The 27,599-nt window shown below is 28.1% G+C and overlaps 1 protein-coding gene across 5 annotated transcripts; it reads right to left on the reverse strand.

Moving 5' to 3' along the window:
- Positions 1–14,819, reverse strand: LOC132943027 (lymphoid-specific helicase-like). 5 transcript variants are annotated; one of them, XM_061011794.1, is made up of 19 exons: positions 14,662–14,819; positions 14,388–14,508; positions 14,057–14,182; positions 13,189–13,357; positions 12,593–12,682; positions 11,983–12,065; positions 11,649–11,776; positions 9,987–10,077; positions 9,022–9,123; positions 8,626–8,808; positions 8,344–8,564; positions 8,049–8,271; positions 7,256–7,417; positions 6,074–6,180; positions 5,683–5,890; positions 4,778–5,014; positions 3,802–3,961; positions 523–627; positions 1–431 (listed from the first exon to the last, which is right to left on the reverse strand). In XM_061011794.1, exons 3-19 carry the CDS (start codon positions 14,078–14,080, stop codon positions 316–318), a joined length of 2,409 nt encoding a protein of 802 aa, XP_060867777.1. In that variant the 5' UTR covers positions 14,081–14,182; positions 14,388–14,508; positions 14,662–14,819; the 3' UTR covers positions 1–315. The 5 variants fall into 5 exon arrangements, with proteins under 5 accessions (XP_060867777.1, XP_060867778.1, XP_060867776.1 ...); XM_061011795.1 differs by having other exon boundaries at positions 14,388–14,529; positions 14,662–14,809; XM_061011793.1 differs by having other exon boundaries at positions 14,388–14,814.
- Between the last annotated feature and the right edge of the window lie 12,780 nt (positions 14,820–27,599).

A 27,599-nucleotide genomic window follows, 5' to 3' on the forward strand; every position in this document is an offset into this window, starting at 1 on the left:
TAATATTTTGCAATAAAAATATGTTCAGATACTAATTGTCACAATATATTAATGTTCATAACTAAAACATATTTATGTACAAATAATTTTTGAGAAAATGACAAGTTTATTTTATATTTAAACATTTAAGTATAATTATTTATTTAATACACTCATAAAATTAAATGAATATTAGGTATTAATTGTCTTATAATAAACTTTAAACTATATTTAATTTGACATAAAAAATTTATATTATACCAATGTAAAAATAACATTAAAAGTGACATTTAACTAAGTAATTCTTATAACAAACACTAGTAGAACAAAAAATATTTAGGAATTTGTTAATACTTTAAAGTGTTCAGCAGTGTGAGAAGCAAGTGTCATTGACGCTGAATTGTACATATCAGATCGATCTAAAATGGCATCCAATTCTTCATCAGACAAGACTATACAAACAAAATAATATTAATGAAAAATTAGACAGCTATCCTACATGTTATAAACATATAACACTTATACTTATAATAATATACTTACTAAATCCATTTGGTTGTATTTTCTTAGTGTACTCTGATGATTTCAATAAAGTCATCAGATCTTCAATACTTGACATGGTAAGTGTTGCAGTTCTACTAAATGAACCTAGTTTGTAAAATAGTAATTATACAATAACAGTTTTCACTCAGTTATAAAATAATAAATATGTTTCATTAAGAATAAGTTTTTATCTATATACTAGCTGTCCCTCCCGGCGTTGCCCGGGCAAAAGTTACCTCAGGTAAAATAGTTGGAAATAGCCAATATTATAACTTATGTGTATAAGTTCAAGGACTCAAAAATGCATTAATTGTATATATATTATATCTGATCCCGTTCACTGCGTTGCTCGTTAAAATATGTACCAACTCTATAGGATTCAAACTTTGTTCAATTCGTTTATTTAATATTCGGTGTACGATGTTTAAAACTATGATGTTAAAAACATTTTCATCGATCATCTTGAATATATAATTACCCGAGAGACACGCTTATATGTATTGTATGCGTGAGACACATAGTATGTTTTCAGGTAGGCTATTCACCTGCGGTGGATTGCAGACTCCTCGGAATGTGTACGTAATTACAAATGTTTTATTAACACGTTGATATTACGATGTGCATGTGTTGACAAATTAGTCTTGGGAATACCGTTTTTACTAAGCTGCAGGTCTAAAATTATATTCATTATTCAACCATGACCAATAGCAACCTTACAAAAATAAATTATTATTTAGTTTCTGTTCTTACTGGACATATGGCACCTACATCCAAATTTCCTACTCTTCCGGTGGATTTTCTTAAAATTATATTACTTAAGAGTTAAGAACCTTCTCCTGACAATATTAAGAACAAAAAAAAAAAAAATTAGCCAAATCGGTGCAGCCGTTTACGTGTGATGGAGCGTCCAAGGCAAATTTATATATAGAGATTAATTTATCATAAGTAAATGCCGACATTTCACGGCGACGCCATGAAACACGTGGTTCAACTAAATTTTCGTCAATAAGAAAATCGTGAATATTGTCAATAATATCATTGATAAATTATCGACTATATCACCATCATTAAACGCAGTTGTTATTTATATTGTTATCATTAATACTACTAACACTATTGATAATAGATATATAATTTATATTAACATCATCATTGTTATTAATATTGTTACTATCGCTAATAATATTGCAGTTATCTAACGATCCATTGTTATTTTGACTTAATCTGAGTAAACGTTGCCGTTTTATTCTATTCGATGAACGACCTAAATTAATTTTCCTTTTCATTGCGATAAATGGCTACGCAGATCAGAATATATCTATTTAATAAACAACGACAAAAAAATCAGCAAATTGAATCAAAATGAGTTAAAAATGATGGAAGACGTGATTAGAGGTTATAATACAATCTTAGAATTAAAAGAAACGAAAAAAATTTTAAAAATTAAAAAAAATTAAATTAAATACTACTCTTTATTATTATTTACTGTTTAAATGCAGACATCTTGAATATTCGACAATACATCAAGGCACAAACATTGGGCAGCGTTCCGACTTTTACGCGGATTCACTTAAAATGTCGCTCGGTTTGTCCTTAGTAGCTGGCAGCTGCAGAATGGCGAATGCATTCACCGCGCACAACGCCCGTTGTCGGCGGCGTCGTTGTTTTTGTTGTTTTTGTTGCTGTACGAGTGGGGGAAACCCGAGCATCTTAAGAATAACCGTCAGACGTTAGACACGGTCCCGGGTCAGGGAGGATCGAATTAGTAGTGATTGATGAAACCCAGAATGCTTCCCATGTTGCCAAGTCTACGTAACAGGCCATTATTTATAATAATTGATAACTCCTTTGTTTATTAAGTTAGAGAATCAATCAAATGCCATAAACCTTCTCTGCAATGAGCTATTCAATTTAAAAAAAAAATCATAACGATCGGTTTAGTAGTTTTCGAGAACATAGACCTCAAAGGTTTTCATTTTCACATTTATATATAAAGATATATAAAAGACAAACAAAAAAAACATATTATGTCCTTTATGCATCTGATCATCCGATTGCGGTGAAATTTGGTACAGAGATAGATTAGATAGGAGACAGGTAACATTTTGTGGCGAAAAAAGGTAATTAAGAGGTCCAGCCTGGGAAGGTTCTTAAACAAGGGATTTATACAGGGGGTCTCGGGTTCGAATCACAGTTTCGGTGGACAAATTTTTTGCATTGTTTTTACAAAGCTTTTTTTTTCTTATTTTTAATGTATTTATTTTTCTTTATCTATACATATGAATGTTTGATTTTTTTTATTAATCGGATTTTAGTACAATTAGGTTAAGTTAGGATTTTGTAGAACTTTGATACTATAGAGTTAAATTATACATTTAAGTTTGTACTACGTGGGGTCTGCGATCTACCGCAAGTAAATTGCCTACCTAATAATATACCACTCGCATAATCACAAAAACCTAGCAATAGTTAACTATAAATAATAATGGTGTATACTATACTATATAGTATGTACCAATATATTACTACTCTTATTATAGCTGCATTAAATGAGATAACTTAGGTCAAGTTTCTATTGTTTTTTTAAAGAAAAACATTAGACAGAAAATTGCTAGTTTTGTAGAATGAAAATTAATAAAGTTAATTCATTCAATTAAATAAAACCTGCAAAAATAGTCTTCTTTAAGCTCTAAAATACTTTAATTATTTTAGATATATTATTATTAAGAGGGCCCTATACCCACATGCGTTCTCTCAACAATTCACAGACATAACATGACAAATTGTACGCTCAGCTGATCACGTTTATATCTGTTAATTTGAAAATTAGAGTGAATTGACCACCTCTTATAAAATTTAAAGTTAACATTATTACCTCATAGGTTATTTTTTAGGTTTAAATTTTAAAGCAAATTATGAAGATTTTAAAATTGTAAATTGTTTGTGCATTTTAAAATACTCATAACTTACTTTAAATTTAAAATTTAAAAAAAAACCTTATAAGTTATAACGTTCACTAGATAACAATCTTACCTTTAAATTTTATAATAGTCAATTCACTTTTATTTACAAACTAACAGAGCTAAATGTGATCTGCCAAGCGGACAATTTGCTATGTTATGTTTGTAAGACAGAGAGAATACATGCGGGTGTAGCTCCTCTTGTTAATGCTTGTTCTGTAAACACAAAAATATAATATTTTCTATAGTCAACTTTGAATAAATAAAATCAATGTTAGAATCATATAAGAATCAAACAAATAATGCAAAATTATTTTACCACTGCCAATGATCATTTTTTCTAGTTTTCTTTTTGCAGTCGCAAAATTCAATATTCTTTCATCAATAGTGTTCTTAGAACAAAACCGATATACAACAACCGGTTTTGTTTGGCCCATTCTATGACATCTATCTTGAGCTTGCAAGTCAACTTGTGGGTTCTGAAACATTAATACTTATGAAGCTATAAATTAACATTATTTTTTTTTCTAGGATGTTTGAACATTAGTTATTAAAAGTCCCATGTCCAAAAATGTTTTAATTACTCTATTTTAATTGGTAAACAAAAATATAATTAGTCTAAATCCATTATTTTTAACCATTTACAAAAATGTACAAGACAAAAATTAAAAAATAATTCATAAAATGTGAAAAAAAAGATTTTAATAAATGGGATTTGTAAAAATCATCAAAAAAGTAATTAAGAATGATAAATTGGCCAATAAAGGCCAAAAAATACGTAAAATTAAAACAATTCATAAAATAAAAAAAAAGGATTCTAAATTGAGTTAATTTGTACTTAATTCAAACATAGTGCTAAAAAAAGTTATGTCTTACAATAAGTTAAAAATAATTAATTTTCCTATAAATTCACAGCCCTATACAATATAAGGAGATTTAAGTATCAATATATGAAGAGTGGTGAGGGGCAAAGCTCCTCACGGCTTTATTCCATTTTTACTTTAACACACTAAAATGGCTTATGATATTTTGGGATGTTTTAAGAAATAGAAAAAAAGGATTGAATACAACTATTTTCTAAGTTACACAAAATAAAATTTAATTTGGAACAACAACATTATTAATTGTGATCAGGGAAGTGGCTGAAAGTGACAACAAAACTGATTTTTTGTTAGATGTGGTCTGACTGAACCAAGTAAAAATCTGTCGCCCTGCCCTCCCTTGTTACTTTTAAATGAAACTGAATATAAATAGCATAAAATATGAGCATTTTTTTTCAAAATAATCAACCATACCCAGTCGCTGTCGAATAAAATAACAGTGTCTGCTGACGTTAAATTTAAGCCAAGTCCACCTGCACGTGTTGATATCATCATTAAAAAACATTCTGGATCACTGTTAAATGTAGTCATTGCATCAACTCTAAGTTGAATACTCATAGTTCCGTCCAATCTGGTAAACGAAAACTTACGAAACATCAAAAACTCTTCAATTACATCCATTAACTGTGTCATTGTAGAAAATAGCAACACCTAAAAATTCAACACATAGGTACCGTTAGTAGAAAAAAAACACTTTTCTTTAAGTATTTGAATCTCAAATTGATAATTGTATAGTCATAATACTATTCACTAATACTATAGTTTTCACTATATACTAAAATACACTTATCCACAAACTTTAAGAGGGCACACTTTTTTCATTTGTTTTACGCATGTGTTATATAATTAAAACCTCTCCATATTTCACCCATTAGAACTTAGTCATTGTTGAATTAATTAAATATTATAACCTAGGTATTATAACATAATAAAAAAAACATTAATTGTGTTTTGTCGGAAGATTTTTTTAACATTTTGATTTTAAATTATTTATGATTATAAGTTACTAAAAAATTAAATCTTCTGACAAAACATTGTTAATATTGTTTTTATGAGTGTTATAATAGCCAATTATAGGTAATAACTTAATTTCAATAATGTAATCAGAATGATGGAATATGGAAATAAGGAGACAGGATTTAGTTTTAACTGTATACTATGATGTCTGTCTTACAGAGAACATTTATTTTACTGATGTGCCAACTTAATATTTTTTAATGAAGCATTTTAAATATGAGCGTTGAATATTAATTATTAATGATACATTATTTAACATTAATGATTTGAATGTACCTATACCTTAAACATAAAAATATTACCTTATGGCCAAGTATTTTCAATTTTGTTAACATAGCATCAAGTAACTGAAATTTACCACTAACTTTGGTAATGTTCTCATCAACAAGTAATTTATTTTCCCCCGGAATTAAAGGCATTTGTACAAGATATGGATGATTAACAATTTTCTTCAACTGAATAAATGGATTTTGCATATGAACTGAAATAGCCATATTTTTAACTTGAGGACTAAAATTAATAACAATATAATTAGTCATGTAATATTGTAATATCATATTATATAGTTAATAGATTTCAATATTTTACTCAATGTTACAGGTATGTTGCCTTAAAAACATAAGTCAAAGGCAAACATAAAAAACAAAAAAAAAAATATGTCCATAGACCAACAACTATAATTGTTACACTTACTCTATTTCTGGCACATTTACTCTAATAGCATTTAGATCAGTGTATTTTATTATACTTTCCACGCACCTTCTCTTACTATTTACTTCTAGAATAAGATCTTCAGTATCCTGAAAAAAATCTAGTTATTAATGACAAATTCATACAACTATTATTATTAAAAATAGTAGCATTAGTTTATGAGAGGAACAAAAAAATAATTATTGGTTTCAAAATGTGTTTTATTATTTTATCTAGAATAATAGAATTCAGTAAATTATATCATCTAATTTAAACAATATGAAAAGTAATGTATTATTATTAAAAAGCTTAACTTTAGTAGACTATATTGGAACTTGCAAGACCAAGAATAAAAATTAGTAACAATCAAAATGTAACATGTTGGAAAAATTCCTTCTAAAAAGCAATTTGTTTATTTCAGTGACGAAGCGTCATAGAAGACAATGAGACAAAATCTCCCCACTTATACATTAGATCACGGGACAAATCAATTTGTTTTATAAAATATTTACAAATTTGAACGGCATTTATATTATAAAATATAATATGATATATGTTTCAATATTTGTTAAAATCAGTTTTTGTTGTACAGTTATAGAATTCTTAAAATAGGTTAGAAATGCTCGATAAGGCCGTGCGTACAAACTGGCGATGCGGGTCATTTCAAATATTGTATTATATCCAAGAGACGTTGCAACGTCTCCCAATTATGAACGCATGGGTACAGGGAGAATTTTAATGTGAGTGGGGTTTACTCATAGACATATAAATAAATATAATATAATTTATTTATATGTCTATGGGTTTACTATCTACGCTATGAGACGCGTCTCGCCGTTCGTATTACCTCAGTCCTCAATTATCGACATTGCCATTTTTATTTCAATGTCTCCCCAACCAAAAACTTACGCTTCGCCACTGGTTTATTTTCTCATTCAAAAACAGACATTTTCCCTATTCCTTGTACATTTGTTTATAAAGGAAATGATTACATACTTCACTCTTAAAAAAGGAACTTGTTCTATTAATCTGTTTATTTTGGAATTAGGTTCACCCCAACACAGGAAAATGTACAGAGTAAAGTATTAATTATCCAGTGTGTCAATTATTAAAATTATTTTTGAAAAATTAATACATTTTTATTTTGTGTAATTTATTACAAGTTTTAATAATAAAAAAAAATACCTTTTTTTTATTCAGTAAAATTTCCATTTGTTTATTCAAAGTTGCTTCATATAATTGTTTTTGTGTTTCTGTAAGTGGAGCATAAATAACAATTTCCTTCTTCGGTGGGAGGTTTAGATCAGTTTCATTTTTTTCCCGTCTCAAAATAAAGGGTTTTAATATCTATAACAAAAGTCAACAGATAATTTTTCTTGTATTTTTATACCATGTATCGCAGAAAAAAAAAATAGCTAAAGGTGATGGATAAATTTCAAACTAATTATTTAATATTAAAAATAATACAAATAAATTATTGACCCCATCACCTTTGTCTACTTATGAATCACAAATTGAATACTTCTATGATTATTCATTAACACTTGAAAAAATATATTTTCAATATATCTTTGCTGATACATCGACTGCACCTACTTCAAAATTTGACAAAATGAAGTATCAAATTTAAAATGTATTACTTAAAGCTGATAATAGATATCTAATCCTTTTGAACACAGAAATTCAGTGGTAAATTGCAATTATTAATTACTAATTAGTAATAACTATAATTCTTTGATTTTAGGAACAAAATATGGTCTTAATCATATTTTTAATTTGTGGAATATACTTATTTCACAATAGTAAAATAGTAAGTGAAAATAAAAATGATCAAACTTATTGCATTTTATTCATGAAAAAAATTATTTTAAATCTGCTGAGCTTGTTGAGAATCTTATGATTGGCATTTCTAAATTTTTAATACTTTATGTAAATTAAACAAACCATCATAATTCAGTTTTAATATGAATTTTATTACCTTTAGAATGATGTCTAATAATTCATCCTTTTTGACCATATTAACAATTTTGTCATTAGAATCAAAAAACTTATCAATAACAAACCATGAGTTAAAATCTTCTAGTTGATCAAAAATTTTAGGCATCAACCAATTCAATAATGACCATAATTCTGACATATCATTTTGAATGGGTGTCCCTGTAAGTATGAGCTTGTTGGTACAATTAAATGCACGCATACATCTAAAAGCATTAATTTTTAAAATTCAATTTTTTTTTAATAAATCAACCGTTATACTAATATATTTGACATACTTGGATATGTGGGAATTGGCGTTCTTCACTTTTTGTCCTTCATCAATTGTAATGAATTTCCAATCAATATTTTTCAAATATGTTATATCGCGACGAACGACATCATAAGTAGTTATTACAACTGGTTGACAGTTTAAGTTATTAACCTTTTGAGTATTTTTGAACTTTGGTCGCAACCCAATGCGTTCACTTTCCGTACCATGGTATAAAACAGTTGGAAGCTTAAACAATAATGAATGAGCATAAATACATATTTTTAAAATAATAAATTTGGTTATTTACCTTAGGGGAAAATTTTGAAAATTCCGACAGCCAGTTGGGAATTGTAGATAGTGGAGCAATGACAAGAAATGGTCCAGTTATTCCCATTTCCAAAAGAAAACAGTAGAAAGCTATAGTTTGTACAGTTTTACCAAGTCCCATTTCATCAGCTAAAATACCATTCAAACCATTTTCATACAAAGTCTAAAAAAAAGTTGTTTAGTTAAAATTATTTAAAAAATCATTGTTATATTAAGTGAAAGTTTTTCTTATTATTTTTATAATAATATTTAAACATGGCATATTATACCTAAGTTAAAATATATAAAAATGTTCATACTCTACACAATATCCTAATATATTAAACAAGGGGGGGGGAGGAGGGGGTTATAATATATTACAAATTTAAATACATACTCTAATCCATAGAAGACCTTCAATTTGGTGGGCTTTAAGATTCCCATGAAATAATTTTGGTTGTTGAAATAAGCTTAAATAATACTCTTCTTCATTGACATCCTAAACATCAATACTAATTATTATACATATAATTGAGTTTAAATAATTCATAGATCAAGTGAAAATAAATACTTAATTATAATATAACTAAAGAATAATGTTCTTCTTTAGCTATTTAGTATTTAAACATAAACTGTGTACCTATGTCTGCACGCCCGATCAGTGTCAACAACTTACATACAAAAATTAACAAAATACAATTACAAATTATTTTAGCATTAGGTCTTAGAAAAAATACTAGTAGGTGTGATCTAAGCATTATAATATAGTATATGACATATTTCATTTTGTGATATAAACTCATAATTATATAATTTGAAAAAAAACTACAATATCCTATATTAGTGAAAATTTAATTTTGTATAAAAATGAAAATACTTAGCAAAAGTTACATAAAAATAATAATAACACAAATCGATTGAAGAATAATCATCACGTTTCACATTTGTACATACAATTGTATCAGGTAAAATAAATGCCTATTTTAAATGAGAATGCAAAATAGGAGTGAAAGATATTATAATCGGTGAGCGAGGTTATTTGGTAACCTGTTACCATTGATTATAAATACTAGTATTACTAGTATACTAGTATTTATAATCAATGCTGTTACCTACCACAATACATATATCAAATAGTTAAAAATATTCAACTAGTCCACTATGGGTAAGATGGTTATTTAAATTTTGTTAATAACATTATTTAATATGGTAAATAACAAGACATTTCTTAACACAGATCACACGGAATACGGTGATGATCTAATAGACCTAATAGAAAAATATACATAATTTTTGTTTATTCGTGAAGTTGACACTGTTCAGATGTCTAGACACAGCGTTAAATGTAAACAAAATATTTACTACAATTGATTGGTTATCTGTAATCTTAGTCGATTCATCTTTAAGACTTGGCACATTTTCTTTCATTTTCTTAGCTTTACCTAATTCCTTTCTATAAAAAAATAATGCAATTCGTTTATTTGTAAAATATCATATTTTGTAAACGTAGGCGTGCGCAGACTTCAATTTCTGGTCGAGCCTAGAACAATTAGTGCCCCAATATTCTAATTTTAAATTAATAAATGTGTACTATTTATATTTATTAATATGATCAAGTTGTATGTGCACACAAAATTAATGTACTAATTTCTAGACATAAAATATTTTTGAAGTTAAAAATAAAATTTTAAATTCTTCAAAATCAAATGATATAAAATATACAATTATGAATAAAAAAAAGAAAATACATTATCCAAAAATTAAATTTGTACAGCAACTGACATTGCCGATATTACCTTATAATTATAAACATAACTAATACACTCCACAGTCTACATTATACACATTTGACTTTGGTGTCTTCAAAAATGATGGGTCACGAGTATAGGGTCCATGGGTTTTTGGACTGTACTATTAGAGCTACGTTACTTTCCATTATTCAACGCGATGTAGAAGTTGGGTCCACAATTCACTGGGACTAATGGAGGGCCTTCAGCAACTTAAGTGGCCAAAGATAAATACATGAAACATCACCAGATTCACTTTGTTGATCTGGAAACAGGGGCCAATACTTAATATTTAGAATCTACATGAATACGTGTCAAAGTTAAATACGGCATAAAACACGTGGTGCCAGTGTGCCACCAACTTATTGCCATGGCAGATGATGGAAGAGTGGTGGTGGTGCTCACTCAATGCCTCCAAGAACCTTTTCAAACAATTCTTTGATGTATAAATGTTCAGATGAAAGACACTGAAACACCTACAGATATTCGGAGTGAAAGATTGTAGATAACATACAACGTGAGTTCCATGAATTCTGCTTTAGTCCAATTTCCCATAATTTTAAATGTATGTGTCAATGGTAATACTAGATGTTAGTTCTGGTTCAATGAATATTAATAATAATTAATAAACTATTAAATTGGTATTGCAGGTGCATAGTACTCCTTAATTTATTTTTTTGCTATTGTTCATTTTGAAAATACCCGTTTGCAGGAACAATTTGTAACTGGTATTACACTGAATAATTACATTTCGGTAAAATATCTATTAAATGATTTTTTGTAATTATTGGTTATCATATAACCAAGCCATGAATGGATATATTCATTATTAGTATTAGTATCTTGTTTACCGTAGGTAAGCTATATATATATAACCATTAACCAGCCTATTAATGTCTTTAGTCATAGTACATATTATTTTGTACACAATGTTTTTGTTAGATGAATAAAATTGATGTACCTAATGGTTTGCACAAATATTTTTACTTTTATTTCTCCCATCATCGCAATTCACGAAAATAAAATCTTCAAACATATTATTGTAATAAATATATACTTTATACATTTTACTATGCCCCTAAAAAGATTCCGGCAGGCGCGGTTCGATCGGCTTGCCCCATGCGCACGCCTATGTTTGTAAATATTTTTACTAACAGTATTTCAATTAAGTTGATATTCCAGTCATCAAATATGTATTAAAAAATAAATCATAAATTACTAAACTATAAAAACTTACTTAATAATTTGAAGTTTACATTTTTTTAATCTGGATTCAAAAAGATTGGACAATTTAATACTATTTCTTAATAGTGTAAGTAAATTTTGAAATCTTACTTTCCTTTCTTTTTCATCTAAATCATTTACCTAACAGATAACAAACAAAAATAAATGTAAAAACAGTTTCTATTTAAAAATGAATATTCATTTTTGATTTCATTTGTAATAATTATTGTAATGAATAAATATTTGGTAAATGCTGATATACATCAATCTGAAATGTATTTATATCAAAAATCAGATTTAATTTTCATCACAATTCCCTAGAGCAAAATATTGAGATAATTGTTTACCAAGGATTCTTCATCTTTTTTCGTGTGATCTTCCTTTAATCGCTGTTCTTCTAATAGCAATTCTTTTGGAAAGAAACCAATATCTAAAAAAGTATTATAAATAGAATTTTTATCGATAAAACTGAATATAAAATGTATTTTTTGACTTTTAACTGTTAAAATATAAAAGAAAAAAGTGAATTCATACTGAAAATAAACAAATTATTGAGTTGCACAAAATTGTGAGGAAATTAAATTAAATAATTTTTTTTTTTTAGTTTAGAAAATTCTTACTGGGTATATCGATTTTTTCATTGATGTTATTAAAATTTCCATAAACACTAAAATCATATTTTTTCATATAACTCATCTTCTTCTTTAACTTAATAAAACAAATGTTCTTTATAAGATAAACAACAAATGTTGTGTTACACAGAATTGTGAGGAAATTAAATATATTTTTTTAACTTGAATGAAAATTCAATTTGATATGCATACAAAATAAATAGATAGCTTGAAACAAGTATTTGGGTGTATAAATAAAAGTTATTTATTACATTTTAATTATCAGATTTAGGTAGGTACTAAAAAAATATTTTTACAGTTTAAATTCAATTTAGAAAATTCTTACTGGGTATATCAATTTCTTCATCGGTGTTGTTGAAATGTTCATGTACACTTAAATCATATTTTTTTTCATACAACCCATCTTCTTCTTTACCTAAATAAAACAAATGTTCTTTATAACCAACAAATTAAATGACAAATTTTGTTTAACTTAAATTAAAGTTAAACTTGATATGCATACAAAATAAATAGATAGCTTGAAACAAGTATTTGGGTGTATTAGTAAAAGTTATTTATTACATTTTAAGTATCAGATTTAGGTGGGTACTAAAACAATATTTTTACAGTTTGAATTAAATTTAGAAAATTTTTACTGGGTATATCAATTTCTTCATTGATGTTATTAAAATTTCCATTAACACTAAAATCATATTTTTTTTCATATAACTCATCTTCTTTAACTTAATAAAACAAATGTTCTTTATAACCAACAAATTTTGTGTTGCACAGAATTGTGAGGGAATTAAATATTTTTTTTGAACTTGAATGAAAATTAAATTTGATATGCATACAAAATAAATAGATATCTTAAAACAAGTATTTAGGTGTATTAGCAAAAGTTATAAATTACATTTTAGTTATCAGATTTCAAATTCTTACATGGTATATCAAATTTTTCATTGGTGTTATTAAAATCTTCATGTACACTTGAATCATATTTTGTTTCATATAACACATCTTTTTCTTTAACTAAATAAAACAAATATTCTTTATAACCAATAATTATTTGATTTTCATCAATGTTCTGGTATTTAAAATGAATACAATTCTAAATCAAAAATAGAACTAAAAGTTAGAAAAGTGAATCCTGATCAACCCTAACTATAAGTTCAAAATATGGGTAGCTATTACCATACAATATCTTGGTGGCTCATGGAGTATGAGGGGTAACTAATATTTTCAAAACTGATCCCACAACTATTAATTACAAAATAAATAAACACATAGGTTCCATTAATAATATATTTATAATGCCAATTGTGTGATAAAGAACAATACAATAAGAACTGTTCTAATCGGGAGTCAGGAAAATACATTTTTACCTTTGGTAAAAATTACTTAATGATCAACAAACTAATGTTTTAACCTTCTCCTGTATCTTATATTTTTATTTTTATAGATCAACAGACGTTAAGTGGCATTATGATAGTATTTACAGTGTCATATTTGTTGGGTTAACATAATAATAATTTATCGGATTGATTTATTAATTTAGAGAATTCCACACCCACATGTGTTGTCTCCGCGGACTAAGATATAGTCTGTGGTTGTCTCAGTCTTACAAACGCAATTACATACCACATTGCACGTTTTGAATAATTAATTTTAACTCTATTATAATTTTAGAATGAATTGACCTATTAGTGCTATTAGCAAATTTTGAAGTAAGAATATTATCTAATGGATGACGTTTATTTTATAATTAAATTTTAAAGAAAAATGACAGCTTTAATGTTTTTGATCTTACCAATATCAACACCATCTCGACCATTTAATTTTAATTGTTCACTCATTTTTCTTTCTTGGTTCATACCAATCGTCAGTTCCTATTATATAATCAGCTTGATTTCAATTACCACATTCTCCGTGTTAACTGTAACAAATTATAGTTTATTAGTGAAGAAAAGGTAGAGATAATTAGGGCAATAAGGGATGAATGGAGCCGGTGTTGAATACCCAAAATCCTCCTGCATTTGATTCTATTGAAACTTCAATAATTGTAAGTTGGGTGACATTTTTAGGGTAATAAAAATAAATAGGTATCACATTAAATAATAACTTATATTAAAAATACTTACATTGATTTTCAAAAATTATGATTTGGAATTTCGAAAAAATATAGGTAATTCTCGTAATTATATGCAACCGGACAATGTTCTTGAATGTTGATTATAATTTATAACTTATAAGTTGTCTGATCTGTTTTTTCAGGAAAAAATACTTTTTGAACAAAACATTATTTTGAATTTAAAATGTTATCGTAACAATAAAAATGTGATGGACAAACAATTAACAATAACTTAATAATACAAAACTATTAAGCTACCGTCATCATAGACAGTATCTACGTACCATAGCGCTACAAACTATCAGATTCGCGAAGACTAAATAATAGAAACAGAACAAAGAATGAACAATGAACATTAAAGTTAACGTCGAACAAGACCGAGGGGGAACAACGTAAATGCCAAATGGAAAAAAAGACAATAACGTCTATAGAAACTAATAAAAAGACGTCATACGATAGGAGGTTATCTCGAATTTGGAGGGAAAATGTACAACCCGTCACTCATGTAACCATAGAACAGTGACCGTCCACAATCTGTTGTACCACGGCGGTAAGAACAGCCCACGAAGTAGATAATAGTGATAACACAGAATAACAGATAATAGCACATAATAGAAAATAAAGATATGGATAGGCCACGGCCACGGCTATGTTAAATATATTTGAGGCCGCATTCCCGGAGGGGAAGGCAATTGAGGCTCCTTTATCCATAGCCGTGATTGATAGTCGATATTCGATATAGTTATACATTTATTTATTTGGCATCAATTGTTCCCCTCGAAGACTGCTGATAAGACCATTATGTCCTATCCATATCTTTATTATTATCTATGGAATTCTCCCAAGAAATTATTTTTTGGTCTATACCTAACTTAAAAATTAAGTTTGAGCGATTTTTTTTTTAAGTATCATCAAATTAAGCATGTAAAAACACACATTTTGAAAAATACACTATACTTAATCCTTAAATAATATTGATATTTATCCATTATTGTAAGGTCCATTTCAATGCCCACCCCCCACTTTCGAAATTTGAACTTCTGACCACGCCATACGTTTGTGCATCGTTTGTGCAAAAGGTCCCGACGTTTGTGCACAAAAACTCCCAGCGCTATCCAAAAAACAAAATGGGGGGGGGGGCATTGAAACGAGACACCCTCTTTTTGGAAAATTGAAATTTTTAAGGTGCCAAACGTTTGTGCATCGTTTGTGCAGAAATGTGCACCGGGTCCCGACGTTCGTACACAAAAACTCCCAGCGCTATCCAAAAAACAAAGTGAGGGGTATTAACACGGGGGTCTCCCTTTTTTGAAATTTTAAATATTTGTCATATTAATAAATGTTGTTTACGTACCTAATAGGTTTAATAGAATTTTACTATTGCCATGTAAACGTATGACAAATAAAATCTTCAAATATTTTTAATTTATCAAGAAAGCATTATCTTGTTCTAATGTTTTTGATTTCAAAATTGTATGAATAAATACAGTTTTTTCTTTATGCATTTCTTTACTTTATATTTTATATTATATTTTGCTGATGAAAATGTGTTTATGGACAGGTACCTCAACTCGACGTTGCTGTATGTCTGGTCCAATAATGTAAGTTATAAGTCATTGTGTATATTTTAATACAATAAAAGCATAGTAAAAAAATAATTAATAGACTATATTAATATAGTACCTACTTAATTAATTTAATATACCTAACCGTACCTATACCTATACATATAAAAATATTATAATAATATATTATTTATGTTTGAATTCATTAGAACAATGGCGTATCAGACGTCGCTCCCAAACCGGTCGACATCCATCTGCATAACTGTGAGTTGAAAACGTCTATATATTTTAAAAATTGTTGAAGTATAATATTTATCTAATAAATTAATTTTCTTTAGCATTCCGCAAGAATGAGCGGTATAGTTTGAAAACTTACCAAAGTTATCTGGTGGATGTCGATAGGTTGGTGAGCAGCCGTCGCACATAGGTCATCAGACTACCTATGGAAAGTTATTATTGGATCGGTCATAATATTACGTTGAGAAGTTATCTGTATTAGGTTAGGTAACTTATAATAATTCATATTGTAAATTAATTAGGTACCAAAAAAATATAACTTCTCAAACACTTTGTCTATTGGCACTGGCGGCAGAATGTATTAGAATTTCTATAAACTTGCGGACCAGTTTGTATAGTTAAATTTGGCATGCGAACTATAATTGAAAAAGAAAACCAGAATAGGTGCATTGCAGATCACAATGATTTCTGTAAAAGAACATACGATTTATAAATATACCGTATAGGTATACTGAGTACTTATATAATAAGATATAAGTTCTTTGGATTTATCATAGTAAATAATATATTTTATGATGTCTATGGCAATCGTCAATATTGTCGAAATTCGTCGGCGACGGTTAACAATTCTAATAATTTCAGCAATACTATTGTATTATAAATATAATATATTGTATATTTTGATTTCAGTGAACAAAAAAATAATAGGCCACAAATATAAACGGACAGTTCGTTAAACCGGATAAGTTGTAACACAAACTCGCAAATTTCGTTTGATCAGGTTATTTTCATAAAATATTTCGATACTTTCAAGTTTCAGCTCATCGGAGTGAGATGATTAGATAAAGATGGATGAAGATAGCTGTTTCTTCGGCGATGGCGGCACTCTAGCTACGTTTCACCGGAAGAGTAGATGTTTACGAGTAAGTTTGTTTTCATATTATTACCTTCTATTTTACATTTACTTTTTAGACTTAAATTAAATATTTATTGCCACGGACAATCTGTTAACTAGGTGACGTAGAAGCATTTATAAGTTTAATCCCAATAGCGCTGCAATGTATAAAATACGCGAGACCGTCTTCGTTTTACCACGCCAAGTTTAATACGCACCTTTTTGCATGTTATACTATACGCCGGGCGGGTATCACCTTAGGTTTGCGCGAAGTATTTAAAACAATATAATGTTATTAATCTTTATATTTTATATTTTTATATACATAAATACATTATACACCTCATATATTTTATTAGCATACTTACACCTTTTTTAGTGTAGTTTATACCCTAGATGGCTATAGATATAGGTATTAAATGTCTTGCAATTATATATTTTACTATAATTATTAATTTTATTATAATATAATATAACAATACACTCTAAATTAAATTAGTTGTTATCAAGACAGACAGTCTTAAAACAAACTCTTTTCTGGACGTAAAAACATAAAATAATGTAGTAGTAGAAGCTGGAAACTGTAGTTTATTTTAATTTATAATCAAATTAATGTAACCGAGAATGTAACTATTAAATTCATCATTGAATGATTATTCAGAGATCACTTTGGGATAAATGTAAATTAAATTAAAAATAATTAAAAAACATTTTGTGAAAGGAACAAGATTACTGCTAATATTTAAGTCTTAATTATTATTAACAAATAAATACAAATAATAGATTTTTTAATAGCTTTTTACTATTAACATTCAGTGTAAATATAGTTTCTGATCGACTTACCAATATGTAATAAACTTATATGTAATAAAATAATTATTCATATCAAATCATCCTAAAAATTTAATGCAAGGATTCTCATAAATTGATCTTACAGCAGCCTTAAAACACCAAAAATACATTTGTACATCATTTACAAAATTTTAGTTCCCTATTATGGTGTAGGTATTAATACAAACAATAAATTGCTATTCGAAAACACAATTTCGTATACCTATTATTATTTACTAAATACCTACAATTAAATTAAACTAAAAATAAACATATGATTGCATACTGAGTGCCTATAATATTATATTATATATGAAAATTGAATCTTTATTACGAATACTTATCGTTTACACAGACCACAAGAAAAAATAATTAAAAATATTTAAAAAAAAAAAAACACACATCATTGTAAAAATATAGTTGGTATTATAGTATTTGATGAATTTACTGTATACGTTTATAGCTTTATGTTAACTCTAAAATCCAGTAATCACATTTTTATTTAATAATTCTTAAAATACAATATGATGCTCTTATAAAAATATTCTTGTGCTTCTGCAGATATCTATTCACCACCTTAATCAATAATTAAATTGATAAACGAAAATAATAATTTAAATAATACCTATATCATATTATTATAATTCAAACTCAAAATTATAAACTATTTTGGTTTATTGTCATATCAAATTTAAGTGAACAAATTGTTCCTTAACACGGAACTCTTTGATATAAAAAGTTGCATTATATTATATCCGTGGATTCATCATATTGACGTACCTAGTATAATATCTATCATTTATTTATTTAATCTATGGCAAATCTCAAAGTCGTTGTAGAAGACACAGTCGATTAAAAATTCTAAAATTTCAATAAGCAAAGAAGATATGAGCAAAAAACTTACTGCGTTTCGTATAATTTTATTTTTCATAAATCACAATATTCTAAGTTCTGGCTGTATTCTGGAGCGTTTCCTCATGGGCGTCGCAGTTCACACACGTCACGGATTCCACTGAAGGAGTCGATAATTAAAGTAAGTTTGTTTTTATATTCTTTTGGGGCTTAAATTTACTTTTAAGACTTAAAACAAATATTTAATGTCACGAAAAATGTGCTATCCAGGTGTTGTAGGTAGGCGCATATTTTAGTTCCGGACTAGAAATTTATAAAATACGCGAGATATAAACGTCGTCGTCGTTTTTCCAGTCCCTGTATGTAGAATAATTATAGTTAATAGGTGCATACCTATACAGGGTACTTAATATAAATATATAAATATTTTGGTTTAATTTATAGAAATATATGTTATGACTTATAACTGATAATAGTCATAAGATACAATTTTAATTAATAACTGGTAATTTTTTTTCCAAATACAACGTTATAAGTTATAGGTAACTATTAATTTAGTGTCACATGCTTAACTTCTACTTTTCACCTAATATCTATATTCTATATCATAGGGATTAGGGATGTATAACCATGTATACTCATAAAAGTATATTCACGGAATGGTCAACTGCCTATCCTGACGTGTGCGCCTAATATAATATACCTACTCATATACTCGTATAGGTATATAAATATACCTATATAAATAGTGTAATACTACATACACGAATGTGTTACCTATTATGTCCCTAAAAGTTCAATAGTTATTATTATATTTATTTATTTTTTAAATATAGGTAGGTACATTACTAGACTCTAATTAAAATCACATTTATTTTTATTTTTTCGAGCACAATGTTTTAAAAATTATTAATTAATATATAATTTATTGGTATAGTACTAAATAAATTAATGAAATAAAACAAACACAACTACTATAATTATTAGTAATAATAATATATCCACGTATAAATTATTAAAATACAAAACGAACAAACGAAAAACGATTCTGAGCAAAGATATCGTTGACTAATAAATAATATTGAGATTAAAGTAATTTATTTTTTCGGTAGAAAATCGGTATAAATATGAATTATAAATATTTTTTTATTTTCATACCATGACGCGTGTGTGAAAAATTGTTTATATTAAGTGTTTAAGATATTAGATTTCGGTCCGGCTGATTGTCCACCCCCTCACTCTTCCGCATCAAAGCATCAGAAATTATTATTTATAATATTTAAATATAAACTGAATTTTCTGAATTTTCTAAAACATTGCTTTCCAAGCAAAGAATTCGTTTCATATATTATCAACGAATTGAAAAATGAAATTAGAACATTTATATGGGATAAAGTCAATTTTATAAAAACTTATTAGAAAAAAATTAAATACAATTAAATAAAGGTAATTTTTTTTCTTATATTTCTATTTTTTTACGTACCCATTATGTTCGATACTATAACTTCAGTCTTCAGTTATAGAAAACAACACTTGCCAATATGGAATTACTATCGAATTTTTTTATTTTAAAATATTAAATAGCATCTGATCGACTGATGTGCAATAATGAAACTCAAAATATAACGAATACACTACCTATACACTTATCAAAATTCTATTTTATATTCGTTTAAATTGGACTTTTAATTTTTCTGGCCATTTTATTAAGCTTTGTAATATAAGTGTAATATATTAAATCGTATTTTTAAGGCATTTTTCTTATTTTTAATGCATTTAAATCTACGTCCTATTTATAACTTGACGTTATTTTGTATATTATACCAATCGATTAGTGTACACAATAAAAAATATAATATTATTGATGGGTTAATAGGTTGATAACTATTATGTAGGTATGTACAGTTTTGTACGTTCAATGTATCGATCTTAATTCATAAAGTAGCTAAATGAGTCAAATGATTTTGTCAAGGGGGGGGGGGGGAAAGATATGGCTGATTTTTTAACATGCACTATTTCAAGGGCTCTTAACCTAAGGGGCGCACCACTCTAAGGAGGAGTGACACAATTTCGTAAGGGGGGGGGGGGGGGGGAGGGGACGTGAAAATGTTTAAAAAAAAACACGAATTTATTTAGTTATTTTGTTATTTAGGTAATACATATTAATTAATAGGTATTTCTTAAATGTTTTTATTATTTTATTTGAAACATTATTTTTAAATATTGGGATCAATAAAACTATTTTTATATAATTACTATTTTATATCAATTAGAATTTGTTTATAAACCAAGTAATAAATAAATGGTTACCAAGTAAAAAAAAACCGTTATCTATATTATAAATTTGAATTCAATTTACCGCATTTGCGTCTAGTAGAAACAAATAAATGTTTTTTTTGAAGATAATGTAAAAATATCCATCATCCATCGGTTAGGACCATATATATATTTTCTATGATTGGGACGGTTAGGTTATAATTATAAATAATCTATGGAAAATGACAATCGTTTGAGACGAACAGCGATTCCAATACGTACTCACATATTTCGTTCCATTCTGGTTATTAAGCTAGGTGCCTATTTTTATAAATGTCATTAATCTCAATACTTCCAGACTGAACTTTTGGATCGGAGATATGAAAACGCGCGTTGCATTTTGCTTGGCGGAGACGAACAGCTCTGACACTAGACAATATTATACACTCAAAGGGACCGCGTTTCGCCGGAAGAATAAATAATTACGTAAATTTTGTCCTACTACTCTGTTGACGCGGTAGACCTAATGTAAATATTTATTGTCAGACAAACTTATATACCCGCTAGACGTAGAGTAGTTTTTAAAATCCAGTTGTTATAGGTGTACAAAAATTAGGATATTATGAAAAATACCTTAAATTATAATACTTTGCCTACAACAGTTAATTTATTGTTATAGTAGAATAATTTTTAAAATTTTAAATCAATGATTAGGTAATGCTTTTATAAGTAGGAAGGTAGGTTTTTATACCTACCTAACAAAATAAGAAAATACATAATGATTAATGTTATTTAATATGATTTGTAAGTACATAGCAGATTATACCTATCACTTGGTGACGATTATTTTTGTTTTATACGTTCTTCGTAATTCAGTTCCGTCACGATAGTTTTAGTTTTCGTTAAATGTGAAATTTACATTTTCTATGCATACGGGATACGGGCATTAAATATTTGGGTTTTAAGAGAACACCTAAAACGTACGTTTTATTTTGAGAGTTTTACGGGATATACCTATAGGAAATTTTCTTCAAATTTTCACATTTCACTATTTGATATTGTGATATTATTAGAATCGATCGATATGTTACCTAGGTATATCACATTCATTAATTTAAATTCTGGTAGTCGAGTATTGGACAAGTACCTACGTAACTTATAATTCGTATCGTAATTTAATTACTAAAGAAATATAATTTCCCCAACAGTGTCTAGGGCAACCGGCAGCAGAATGCATTATAGAATGTCTATAAACTTGTGGTCTAGTATATGGTTAAAATTGGCATGCGACCAACAACTGGGGGCTTGTTTTGGAAAATTTAAATGATCTAATAAGGTTCATCTCATTATTTGAATTAAATTAATTTTTAAGCGATTGTTGTGTTAATCAATTTTTTAATTTATTTCATTCAACACACTCGTCTCAGTTTTCTAGTACCTCTAGATTTCTCACAAAATTCATATCGATCATCTCACAGCTTTCATATTCAAAACCAAAAAAATATGTTTTTTTATCTTATTTCAATCTTTTTCATCGAACACCAGAATATATTACAGATCATAAAGATACTAGTATTGTATACTAGATAAGTTTCAATTAGCGAGATGTAGAGAGAGATGGAGATGGAGCGAGATGTAGACGGATGAAGATAGCTGTTTCTTCGACGACAGCGTGTGCTGCAGTACAGCTAGGTTTCACTGGAAGTCGATGTTTATGCGTAAGTTTGTTTTTATATTATTTTGGTCTTACATTTACTTTTTAGACTTAAATTAAATATTTATTGTCGCGGAAAATCTGTTAACTAAGTAACGTAGAAGCATATACGTTTACTACTGCCTACCAAAGGCGCAATGTATAATAATAATTAATTATACGCCAGTCCGAACAATCCAAACGCTGTCTTACTCGTAGTCGAGTTCTAGTTGATAACTGACTTGTGAATAAATGTAATTTTTGTTAGGTATAAAAATAAAACTGATAAATCTTTGAATACAACATTTAAAAATACAAACTCTGTGTATTAAAAATTAATATTAGGTATTTATTGGTAGGTTTATATAATATCTGTAACGCATAGGTCATTAGAATATTGTAGAACATTTTACTGCATAAGATGCGTGTTATTTCAGAAATGGTATTCGTCAGTGAACGTTTTCAAACTGGGAATAATATATCATAAGCAGATTGAAATGTGTGAAAGTTTCAGTGTTTCGAAGACTAAGTTTCGTAGCAGATTTTGATTCCGTCACGGGGTATGTATTTTCTTATTTCTCAGTAGGTTTTTTTTTATTATAGTTAATTGATCAGGGGATGTATTGCCCGAAAATTTTCAATATTTGTATTGTAACTATACTGGTATAACACTATTCGGGCTATCAATAAAGTCGTGTTCAAAATTAGAAAATTGGTGAGGTATGATTTTTTTTTTAAGCAATTCTTTCGAGTAGGGAATTTGCTCAATGATATTTAAATATTTTCACCGATAATCAAGTACGATGACTTGTAGATAACTAGAGACTGAGTGAATAGGAATTAGGAAGTGTGTGATATGGCGAAGATAAGGAAATGGGTCAACAGGATTTCAGAATGTTTGGTGTATGAAAGGGAAAGATGAAAAAGAAATGTAAGGTTAGGGTAGGTAAGTGGAGTGAGAGTAGCAGATATGAGAATAATAAGTAAGGTGTTAAGGTACAAAAGAGGATAGAATAAGAAATTAATTAATTAAGGGTAGTGTAGGGTAGTGTACATATTGTAGTGAATACAAGAGAGAATAGGTTTAGGTGGTTCGGTCACTGTATGATAAGAGATAGTGAGATAGTGAAGTTAATTTAGGGGAGAAATGATGGACGAGAAGACTGAAGAAGAGATGGATAGACAGAAACCCGATCATATGGAGGTGTGGAATGAGAGTGGCTGAACCTGTATATAGCTGTGAGAGACGGGGGAAGAAAAAGTGTAAAGGTAGAATAGTTATGTTAACAATGCCGAATACGTAGGAAAAGATCTTAAATTGAAAAGGCCCTATTGACTCTTTGGCTTCAACTAACCATAGGTTTACCTAACTAACCTTCTTATGACTCATTAGGACACTTTGAATAAAAAGATCCTGAGTTGCAGGTTGCCGAACTTAAGTGTTTGATTATCAAGTTGATCCTTTGATCGTTGACACCTTAATCCACGCTATGGACGGAGCCCATAGATAATAAAGATATGGATAGTCCACGCCTATTTTAAATACATTTGAGGCCGCGTTCCCGGAGAGGAAGGCAATTGAGGCTCCTTTATATTGATAGTCGATAGTCGATACTCGATATAAGTATACTTTATTTGGCCTCAATTTATTGTTCCCTCAAAGACCGCTGATAAGACCATTATGTCCTATACATATCTTTATTATCTATGATGGAGCCATACCCAGCTCACTCGTGTAAACTTGTTGCCGGTTGGGATGTCAGGGCACTATTTGTTTTCCATCTTTGACCCACGCGTAGCATACCAAATGTACGATTAAGATAACATTAAAATGATTGGGTCAGAGAGAGGAATAAATGGTGCGCTAAAAATCTGACATCCTCTTAGTGTTATCAAGTTGAAGAAGCAGTTGATTGTTGACAATTTGACATTTAACATTAACTGTGGTAGGTATTATGATTGGAAGTAAAAGTAACTAGCAGGGCTGTGAATTTAATGCAATGAAAAAGTGTTAAATATTTGACTGCATGTATGCACTAAAAACAGGCAAATATATGCACTGAAATATTCAAAAATATGCACTTAAAATTCAAAAAAATACTGAATGAAAAAGTTTTTATTAAACATTTTTAAATTAATAAATTATAATTCAAATTGGCTTAGAAAAAAAATTCTTTATTTACACACTTGGTAGGTAGGTATGTAGGTAGGTAACGGATGAACCGAAAATATAAAAACGTTTTAAGAAAATAAGCATAAATACGAAGAAATCATGAAAACATGCAATTATATTAACTAACCAAAAAAAAAACGCATATTGGTAACGGTGTTGTAATAATAGGGATCTCCCCCAAAAAAAATACGTACTAATAGTTCAAACAAATCATGAAAGCCAACTGTAATAAATATTAATTTATGAAAAAGTATATTAAAAAGCATTATTATTATAAATGAAACAAAACTATGAACTATGGACCGTGACATAATATAGGTATTTCTATATTTTTAGCTCCATAATTTCTGTTAAAATATTAGGAAAATGTATTAAGTACCGTAAAAGTGCTAAATTTGAGCTATTACTTAAAATATTATATTCATAACAAATTATCATAGAAAGTTAGGTACTGTTATTCCATATACTTATTATAGTTTAATTTAACTACAACATCCTAGTAGAGTCTGATAAAATTTGGTTCCACGACTTTGATCATACAAACTTTAAATACTAAACTATGGGTCTGAAATTTAGTTTATATAGATGTAAATAATCCAAAACATATATTGCTTCAAAATATAAAAATAAAGTGTCTTGTATTGTAGTAGATGGGTAACTTTCAAAAAAAAAACTAAAAAAAATCATACTTGAAATCTATGTATAATATACGTATATTGTAATAAATGTTCAAATGTTTACTATAGTACATTATAAAAAATTAACTTAAGTTCAATATAATACATTATAACAGGTGTTCAAATAAACATTTCATACCAAAAATTTTGTTAATTCACACAGTCTCTCTTCAATTTTAAATTTTTCTTCAAATTATTTACAAAATATAAATGTTTAGTAAATTGGAAGACTTGATTAAGTATTTAATAATTTATCTAAAAGAGATGTGCCGGGTCGCCACATTACTATATCGAGGGGCCATGGTGCAAGTGTCGTCCATAAATATCATAACATATATTATATTAGAAATACAAACTTAATATTTCACTAACAGTAAATATTATAAAAAAACATTACGAAATGTACTATACTCATATTATATTATGATTGTATTAGTTACAAACTCTTGAATTAAGAGTTATGTGTGAGGATTTAATTGATTTCCTAAAAGGAAATGCCTCAAGGTTTCCTCAGTAAGTTGAGGGACCGTAGTTGAAGTGCTGTCCACCAATAAAGTACCCGAAAAAAAAAAAAAAACGATTAATTCAAATATAGAAGGTACTTATATCATATACTTTTATCAAAGTATGATTGTGTTAGCCACAGTCTTGTGTAAATGATATTGTCTTATGTTTTCTCAATCTAATTATACAAAATACTGAAAATTAATGAAATCACAAATATTAGTACAATAGAGACTGTGCATTGATTTACAAATTTGTCTTAAATTTACTTTTTGCATAGAGAATAATATGAAGGTGGGCTAGGCTTTTAATATCAGAGTATGGGGGACAGGGCTGGGAATTCATATTATGAATTGAAATATTTAAATAATAATAGAGATTCGTTGATCGCTTTTATGTGCTTCAAATTGTTTACACGAGTGAGCTGGGTATGGCTCCATCATAGATAATAAAGATATAACATAATGGATAGGACATAATAGTCTTATCAGCGGTCTGATCTTCAAGGGGAACAATTGAGGCCAACTCTAGTATCGACTATCAATATAAAGGAGCCTCAATTTCGCGGCCTGAAATGTATTTAAAATAGGCGTGGACTATCCATATCTTTATTATCTATGGGCTCCGTCCATAGCGTGGATTAAGGTGTCAACGATCAAAGGATCAACTTGATAATCAAACACTTAAGTTCGGCAACCTGCAACTCATGATCTTTTTATTCAAAGTGTCCTAATAAGTCATAAGAAGGTTAGTTAGGTAAACCTATGGTTAGTTGAAGCTATGGTGATGATAGACGACTATCATCACCGGTCGTGAGCTTTGCGATGATCCTTTCCTACTAACTATGAAGGTATTCGATATTGTAAACATAACAATGAAAGAAAATATTTAAATATTATTAATTTGGTTAGGTTAGGTTAGGTTAGGATAGGGCAGGAAATTAGATGTTAACTAATTATCATAGTTTTTAACACGGTCTTAAAGACTGTCAGCAAGAGTTGTACCAGTAAAGTTATTAAAAACTTAAATACAGCCAACATTAAATAATGATTTTTTTACCACAACAAATAATAAAATGTATTTTAAAATATAACAAAATATTATTTTATTAGGGTTTTATAAGGTTTTCAATACTTATGAGTTTTTGTAAATAGAAAATGTATAAAATCAATAGTTTTAATTTAATATATGGTTTTGTGTTTTAATATCCTATTGTCAAAGAATTCTCAGGGTTTACTTTCCACATTTTTTTACATTGTACTAAATCTAATATTTTTCCGCACATATTTACAAAGACTAAAACAGATATCTGACTATGTTTTTATTTGCATTTAGACTTTATAGTTTGTAATTTAATATTGACTGTAGACCCACCAAACACAATATTATTTTAAATTAAACATTTTATGTCCTTTATAAATTACAATCACATAGTAGAGTCCGTGCAGGACATTTCATCATTTAATTTCTTTGCATCCTTTATAATTTACATTCATTTTTATACATTTTCTAATACATATATTACCGTGATACACCTCT

Source organism: Metopolophium dirhodum, chromosome 4 (assembly GCF_019925205.1).
Source record: "Metopolophium dirhodum isolate CAU chromosome 4, ASM1992520v1, whole genome shotgun sequence".
Classification (NCBI taxonomy): Eukaryota; Metazoa; Arthropoda; class Insecta; order Hemiptera; family Aphididae; genus Metopolophium; species Metopolophium dirhodum.

Coding starts and splice junctions, on each gene's coding strand:
- LOC132943027 (XM_061011794.1), bottom strand. CDS start 14,080: ATGGTCGAGATGGTGTTGATATTG. Junction 5,891..6,073: donor GTAAATGTGCCAGAAATAGA/GTAAGTGTAACA, acceptor TATTAATTTTAG/TCCTCAAGTTAAAAATATGG. Junction 432..522: donor AATACAACCAAATGGATTTA/GTAAGTATATTA, acceptor TTGTTTGTATAG/TCTTGTCTGATGAAGAATTG.